General features: G+C 47.7%; 1 protein-coding gene across 7 annotated transcripts in view; it reads right to left on the bottom strand.

The window, feature by feature from the left end:
• Nucleotides 1-1,111: 1,111 nt before the first annotated feature.
• RASSF7 (Ras association domain family member 7) overlaps nucleotides 1,112-8,266 on the bottom strand; it is a 130,716-nt gene continuing 123,561 nt past the window's right edge. For all 7 annotated transcript variants that reach the window (XM_048854301.2, XM_048854300.2, XM_048854302.2 and 4 more), the window contains 2 exons: nucleotides 6,114-6,221; nucleotides 1,112-3,930 (listed from right to left, as the gene is read on the bottom strand). In XM_048854301.2, the coding sequence (XP_048710258.1) occupies nucleotides 3,899-3,930; nucleotides 6,114-6,221 (140 nt within the window). In that variant the 3' untranslated portion in view covers nucleotides 1,112-3,898. The remainder of the gene's footprint in view (nucleotides 3,931-6,113; nucleotides 6,222-8,266) is intronic.

Below are 8,266 nucleotides of genomic sequence, written 5' to 3'. Positions count from 1 at the left end.
TCAGAGCAAGGGAAGATAAAGAACTCCCTGCCACTCTCAACACTTCTTCCTTCTACACAAGGCCTTACCTGCTGCCCTGGTCAGCTCCATTATATTACATGCCCAGTGAGGCTGATGGGAAGAGTTAAGAGAGAACCACTGGGGTTGTGGAGGGGGAACAAAACACTCCTCCAGGTTAGGGTAATCTCACTGGAGATGCAGAGCACACCGGAAACCAGAGCCTAAAGGGCAGGGCAGGTCTGCAGCTCAGCTTCCCTCAATAGCAGACAATTAGGGAGCTAGGTGCATGGAAAGGCCAGAGTTTCAGATGAGTAGAGCACCATAATAGAATTCAATAACATTAATCAAACAAGGGGGGTTGGTATACAGAGTAGCTGGTATTCTCCAGCTCAACAGGAGGAACAGTAGGGTCATACTGGAGTACATGTGCATTAATATCAAACACAGCTGCCCTAAACCCTTCTATGGTCCAATTCCTGGCAGCCAGCCATTGGGTGTTCAGGAGTTAGAGAAATGTTATAGTGGGTATGTATTTATTCATACACAGAAGGATAAAGCATTGGACTAGGACTCAAAACATCTGAATTCAGTTCCCAGCTGTGCCACAGACTCTGGGACCTTGGGCAAGTCACTTAATCTCTGAGCCTCAGTTTCCCATCTGTAAAATGGGGGTATTTTTTCTGCCTTGTTTGTTTTGTGTGGGATTTTCAGAAGCTCCTGAGTTAGAAGCACAAGCCCCATTGGAAGTCAGTGGGATTTATGCTCCTGTCTCTGAAGTGCTTTTGAAAATCCTTCCCTTCGAATGTAAACTGTTCAGGGCAGGGCAGGTCTTTCACTAAGAGTATGTCCAACACCTAGCACTGTGGGGCCTAGATCTTGGTTGCAGATGCTAGGAACTTGTAACAAATAGTGTGTGCGCGCGCACTTCAGAATTCTCCAGTACGCTTCTTCTGCGGGGAAGATGGAAAGCAAGTGGGATAATTTTGTGAAGGGGAATATGAACAAGAAACCTGTGAAGGAAACATACATTTGTGGGAGAGCAAGAGAGGCCCCCATTAAGTGTCTGAAGTCTCACACACACACACACATTATGGAAATCACTTGACACAAATCCTTTCTGTACGTTTATTTAAACCGGACAATGTTTGAGAACACAGAATACATTCATACATAGAAAGTTTTTACAAAGAACACAGCATCCAGGTCACATTTTGTAGATAGGACTTTTGTAAAACAAAAATCAGGACTTTGGGGCCCTCTAGGTATGTCCAGTCCCATTCCCTAGACTTGCCCATTTCCAATTCACAATTAAAATACGGAAAAACCTGTTAGGACAGAGGGGTTTTTTTTTAAAAAAGAAATTTTTTACTGGCCATCAAGTAAAAACATTCAGCATGAAATGTTGGACAGCGTGTCCATCATTCCCCATATCACACAACCCAATAACGTGCACTTGTTAAAGAGCTTGTTCTGATGGAGGCTTGAGAACACTTTAAAAAACAGGATTATGGTGAGAAAAGTAACTCCCAAGATGTGCTCACCTGTTCCCAGTCTCTTGCAGTTCAAGCCTGTTTCATTTAGACAAACGTCATGTTTTTGCCTGTCAACCCTATCCAATTTGTACATTGAGTAAGATTTGAGAAAGCGGCTTGATTTTTAGAACTGGAAGGAACTCTCAATGAATCTCAGAGTGAATATTAATCCCAATGTCCTGTTTACAGTCTCTTTTCTGACCATCCCTGCTCCCCCTCCCCCCACATTGGAGAGTTTCAAGTTGAATGGTATCCATTCACACCTAGTAAAACAGGTCAGGGAAAGCTAAGCAGTTACTCAGCCCTGGAAAGCAGAGGTTTATAAAAACTGATGAATGAGCACTACAGAATGTTTGGAGTCAACTGCTCTCTCTGCTCCTGAAAGTCTCAGGCCAGCAACACAGCCTGCTGCTCACCCTGAGAGGAGAAACATAACACAATGGTCATCTTTAGTTTGGGACGCATCTAGATCAGAAATGTTCCTAATGCAGTATGCATTAGAATGTATTTATTTGTTTTTTTAAAAGGAGGAAGGGCTATTTGGGTTCCATCCTTTGGAACTGTAAAGAGAACCCACAATGAAAGACCAGGCAGCAAGCTTCTAGGGGTAGGAACTATGTCATCTTACACCTGGTGCAGCACCTAGGGACCCTGATCTCAATTGGGGCCTATAGGTGCTACCATAATAAGTGCAGAATAGCAGCAAGAGGCTGTTTCCCTTCTACTCCTCTCCTTTTAGCTCATGTCTATTGTATGACATGAACAGCAGCCTGGTTCTGAACCAGAGCCTTTTCAAGGAGGAACATTTGGATTCTCTGCTGTGTATTTTAGGCCAATTAGGGCAGTGACAGCCACAGCGGAAAACCAATGGGATGCTCAAGTTAGAGTAAGCCACCATCTGAATAAACTTGTTTGCCAGTGTAAGCAGTGAGCAGGCACAAGACAGCTGTCTTGACAAATGAGAGCGGCAAATACCTAACTAATGAACTACTCTTTTCAGTACTTCCATTAGGAAAAGGGTGAATGGCTGGAAATACTGGTTAATGGCAAGAATACACATCACATTTTAGTATTGGGGACAACGGCCAAGACACTCCCCACAGAGCAAGCGTTCAACTTTCCTTTCCCCAGACTACAGCTCTCTCTGGATACAATCCAATCCTGGCTCAGTTAGATGTACAACTGGGCTTCTGCAATGTGGAACCAGGTGTAGACAGACCTTCTGCAGAGTTACAGGGCATGGTAGGTAGACATGCAACCTATTCAGCTGGCTGTAAGAGAGAGGCAGACATCTCTGGAGGAGTTATATGGGCGGAGGTTGAAGGACAATGAATCCCAAGTCAGGGTGAAACTACCTGTAGCAAAGATAGTCCTACTGGAAGCTTCATGCATATGCCAGTTTGCCATTCAATCATCAACATTTTTACCTCCATTTTTTCAATGACCTGAATGTGTTTTAGAAAGCAGGAGGGGTCCAGCATGTAAATACAAATATGAGAGTTGCGGTTCATTAGGAACTAGACGTCACTCCAGCTATTCCATTTCAACTCCTCTCTACTTTGCAAATGATGCTGTTGGAAGATGATGCACTTGGCACAAGACATCATCATCAGCCCCTCAGTCCCATTATACCACATCTGGAAAGTCTTTGCTGACTCTGTTCAGCATCAGGCAGAAGCTCCTAGTCATGCTTCTGCCTGGTCCAAAGAGCAACAGGTTGTACAATTTCTCCCCCAGATCATACAAACCTGGCTTTCGCAGGACCACCAACCGAGTTCCCCATCTCCCAGGCAGCTGGATAGTTCCTTATGTTTCCCAATAAACATCCATTTTCCTCACGTTGGGTATTAACACGAGCGACCACAGGAGCGTCACAGTGCCTTATATGGGACACAGTCCTGGCTTCCATGGCTCCTTCATTGTACAGTAGTAGCACATAATATCCCCTGGGAAGTGAACATCAGAGCATGGCACAGAAGACCCACTATATGCTTTGAGTTTGTTTAGCCCAGACAAGTCTTGTATCCCTCATCAAAGGCAGTCCTTTGCTTTATCGACAAGGGTCTTTCGTCGTTTGAGGCATCTTATGAGGGCTACATGGATTCCCAGAAATATTAGCATCTTCATTTTTTGTTTTTAAAAATAGATAAAGCATTTAAAAAAATACAACAGGTCTTTTTCATCCAAATGGGGTGGAATTGTTTTTGTTATTTAAAACACATCAGTCTGTAAAAATACTTCGTATGGCCATCAACATCCATTCATGATACAAAGGAGTTAAAAAAAATATATATATATGGAACATGGTTTTACTTATATACAGTTACACTTGCAAGGCAAATCACTCCTCCAGTGGCTGGGCCTTTCTACCTCCAGATGCTCTGCCTTGTTGATACGACTGCAAGACATACAAAAATAAACTAAGTGACCCCATCTTGGTGGGTTAGTGTTTTAAGAAGAAAAGAAAAAAGGAAGATGTATGCTGCAACCATGCATTTGCAATATAAAATTATATCCTTCAATCTAAAGGGAGTGGAGATGAACCTACAGACACCAAGATGATTCCCGCTAGTGAAATGAGCAGATACAATATTCCAGGTCTGGTGTTTATGCTCTTAAAATGCTACAAGGGAGAATTACAGGCGGATCTTTGCTGTACCACTGGAGACAGGACTACGTGGAGAAATGCTCGTGTTATGCAGCATCTGTAAGTACTCAAGACAGTGTACACTGCTGTGTGTTCTGATATTGACCCAATGTTATGGTCACTGTCTCTTAGGATGTTAAAAAGGGCAAATGTTTAGCAGAGAGGGGAAAGGGCCAAAGAAAAGATCAGCACAATTCACTTGCTTTTGCTAAAGAGAACAGGCACCAAGAAGAAGGGTGCAGGTTAAATTAGCATAATTAACTGGACGGTTCCCAGGCTGGTTCTGGGGGAGGGGCAGAGATGCCACGGCCTGGTATAGAAAAGCGCTGTTATGAAGAAGATCTGTGCAAAGTCATTCCTCTCCAGTGCCATAGGCTGGGTGGGAAGAAAGGGTCACCAGGTTTGGCATGCCCTGTGCAGCTCTTTGAAAGTGCTCCAGGGTTTCCTGGAGTTGACTGGGTAGGGCTAGATGCCAAGTTCCAAAGGGGGCTGCTGGGAAGAGCATGAAGCTCTCCCTTGTCAAAGGTACAAATTTCTACCTCCCAATAACTAATTGGGCAATGCCTCTTCGTGCCCTCTCCCATCCCCTGCCGCTCCAGCATGAACCAGCTGGAACGAGGAAGAAACACCACCCAGTGAAAATTCAGGCAACAGACACATCCCTATAGGGTTTTGTTCAAAGCCCACTGAGGTCAATGGAAAGCCTCCTGTTGACTTTGATGAGCTTTGGTCCAGGACCTAAATCCTCTCCTTTGCAGGTCTCCATTCCCCTCCACCAGGACCAGCAAGAGCAGCAGAAGGATGAAAAATCACAATCAGTGGTGAAGAAAGGAGAGTGACTCAGAAGCGACCACTTGGTCTGAGAAGGAAGGTGCTTTATTTGAAATGGATGGCATTGGGCGGTGGCACCTCTACCCCCTTGGCTAAGTGTCTCAGATGGATGGGTGGAGTTTGCAGCAGTCCTTTGGCCTGCGAGAGGGGACGGCGCATTACAGGGAGGTGGGGGCAGCTGCGGCTCTTTCCCCGTTGGTCGGGGCAGGATGCTGCACCAGGCCAACTGATCTGGCACAGCAATAACTTGATTCTCTGCAGAGAATCCAAAAAAACCAAGAGACACTCTCCAGGTGGGAGCTGTAACTGCTCTATGTTGGGATCTCCCACGGGACATCTCCGGCAACTACCAGCACAGGGGCAGGGGATTTGCGAGTCCTTTTGGAAGTGCAATACATCATGGGAGTCTGGGTGCAGGCAAATGGGTTCCTGCATGTGCAGAGCAATGCCTGTCACTTGCTGGTGAGGAAGCTCTTAGTACTCAGCACACAACGTCCCAACCCAGTGAGTTTTTAACAGGCTTGAACTAGCAGAGATGACCCTTTAGCTGAACAGCAAAGACAGGCTTCAGGAGCAAAGTCAACTGCAGCGCTTGCTATGGCAGCGAGCTTCTCCCTAGTGGTGGGACGCAGAGAAGGGGACGCTGCCAGGTATAAGCATCATGGTCACATTGGCACCTATCCGTAGCGCAGACATCACGCAGCAGGATGCTTTTAATGCATTATTTCACGCCACGCCACCATGGCCCCACAGCCCATCGTTTCAAGTAGTATGGCTGCCAGACCCCATCCCAGCCCTCACGCTTTGGTTGCCGCTTGCTAACTATTATTTAAGGGCCCTAACGCACAAGGATTTACGGTAGGCACTGCAGGACAACCAAGCCTTTGCTGTTTTAGAGCAGCTATTCGTTTTGCAATCAAATACCAGAGAAAGGAGGAGAGAGCAGGAGAGAAACACCAAACGGTCTGAGAGTTGGGTCACAGCCTCCTCCACGCAGGCGATAGCTGCCACCGTCGCAAGGAGACTAGACCTTTTGCAGGGCTGCTTGGCAAGATTGGGCATTAGGAGCACAACCGGGCTTAGGCCAGTTCAAACATACACACCCTCGGGGTTCAGGCTGGACACCAATGGGTTCTGAAGGTTCCGTGGATGGCCGAGGAACTGCTTGGCGCTTGGTCGAGGAGGAGAGTCTGTGCTGGGATGGAGAAGGCCTAGGGAGGAAAAACAAGTTCACGGTTCAGTGTAAAGCTGGATTTGTTTTGCTAGCACCCTTGGAACAGGTCAGTCCAGAGCTCCCCAGCAGGGACGCTCATGCAAAACATGTCCAGGGCCTGTGCCTGGACTCTTCCCAGTAATAAAGGGGGATCAGAAGGGGCTTCCCCTCTTCTAGATTACTGTGGAGAAAAGCCTACCCTGACTCCACTCCTGGGGATCCTCTTTCTAAACCACTCATATGGCTCAGAGCAGCCTTTAAAGGCTATGCTAAAGCAGCTTCTTTATGGCCCAGCAAGAAGGAGTGCTACTGGAAGAAGTGGCCAAACCTTTGTTCCATGTCCTTCCTCCACCACCCTCAACTCAGATCCCTGTGAATAATCCCCGTCTCAAACACGTCTCTGTAGCCTTCCACACCCCACACACCAAGCGTTCTTTATAGCACTGTGCCCGCTGCACAGGATCACGTCCTTCATACAGCGGGAATTCTCAGCTTTGTGCTGCAGTCAAGGCAGGTTTTCCAGTCTAGATCTGGATCATCAGTACACACAACTCTCATCTGCTCCAGCATCCACAGTGCCAGTGGCGAGCGAACGCCTCCTCGGCTAAGATCTGGCAAGTCATAGTGGAAGTTGCACGAATATATAACTCAATGGACAGACTTTACACCAGCTCTTCCTGAACTGAATAGCATCAAATCCCCATGCGGCTGTGTTTCTCGCTTTGTTACAAACCATGTGTAATACTTTGAAAACTAGCTAGCATTTACGCTTCCTTCCCATCAGCAAAAGGGCTTTTCACACCGTCGCACTCGTGTCTCTGCACTCAGCCTAGGAATCAAGAGCTCTTCTGATGTCATCTTCCCGTGTAAAGAGGCTGAACTGCTTTTAGGGATGAACGCAGCCACAACTCAGCTAAGATCACTGAAGGAAAGGACTCCCCACCCCGCTTCCAAAGTTGCACGTGGCTGCGTGAAGAACCCATCTTTGGCTTGCAGTCCCAGCTCGGCCAGAACAGAGACGAGTTCCGTCTCTGGGCGTTAGGAGACACCAGACTGGTCTCTGGAATCGCAGGATGTTGATCCAGGGCCAGACCCTCAACTGGTGTCAACAGGCACAACTCTACCGCTGTCAGTGGAGCTGTACGGATTGACACCAGGGGAGGACTGGCCCCGCAGGGATACAGAGCCGTAACTGAATGGAGGCAGATTCCCAGCGAACTGTCACTGCTCTGTGTTCCTCTCCCCCTCCTGCCAGCTACCACAGCATTTGGAATTATGGGTCGGTTCAGTTTCTCAGCCACCTGCTTCTCCACCCAGACACGTACATTTAGTGAGGTCACACAGTCGTCCAGAATGCAGAGCGGCCAATTCAGACACGTGGGCTCCTGACCCAGAGCAGAGCTGCCAATGGCAACAGAGCCGTATGAGACCAGGGCCTCTCCCCACTTCAGCTCTTTCTTGCCTCCTGGCTGGGCAGAAACAGCCTCTGCAGCACCACAGCGAGGAGAGGGCTCAAGTGTACCGTGTGCCTCTCCAGGGCTGGTCACTTCTGCCCAAAGGGGGTGGGAAGCCCCGGGACAATCACCTCAGGAGATGGGAACACCCCTCCACCCCAGACCCACGGGAAGGTGAACAGTCTCCTCTAGTCTCTGCTGCTAGAAGCCAGGAATTGGGTGTCTCTCTCACTCACCCTGTCCACCACACACATAATGGTGGATGCAGCGGGAGGCCCAGCCGCAGTCCTGTCATAAAGATAAAGGGAAGGGTAAACCCCTTTGAAATCCCTCCTGGCCAGGGGAAAGCTCCTCTCACCTGTAAAGGGTTAAGAAGCTAAAGGTAACCTCGCTGGCACCTGACCAAAATGACCAATGAGGAGACAAGATACTTTCAAAAGCTGGGAGGAGGGAGAGGGACAAAGGGTCTGTCTGTGTGCTGCTCTTGCCAGAGACAGAACAGGAATGGAGTCTTAGAACTTTTAGTAAGTAATCTAGCTAGGTATGTGTTAGATTATGATTTCTTTAAATGGCTGAGAAAAGAATTGTG

Source organism: Caretta caretta, chromosome 6 (genome assembly GCF_965140235.1).
Source record: "Caretta caretta isolate rCarCar2 chromosome 6, rCarCar1.hap1, whole genome shotgun sequence".
NCBI lineage: Eukaryota > Metazoa > Chordata > Testudines > Cheloniidae > Caretta > Caretta caretta.
The sequence above is the reverse complement of the archived record's forward strand: the minus strand, read 5'-3'. Positions and strand labels throughout refer to the sequence as shown.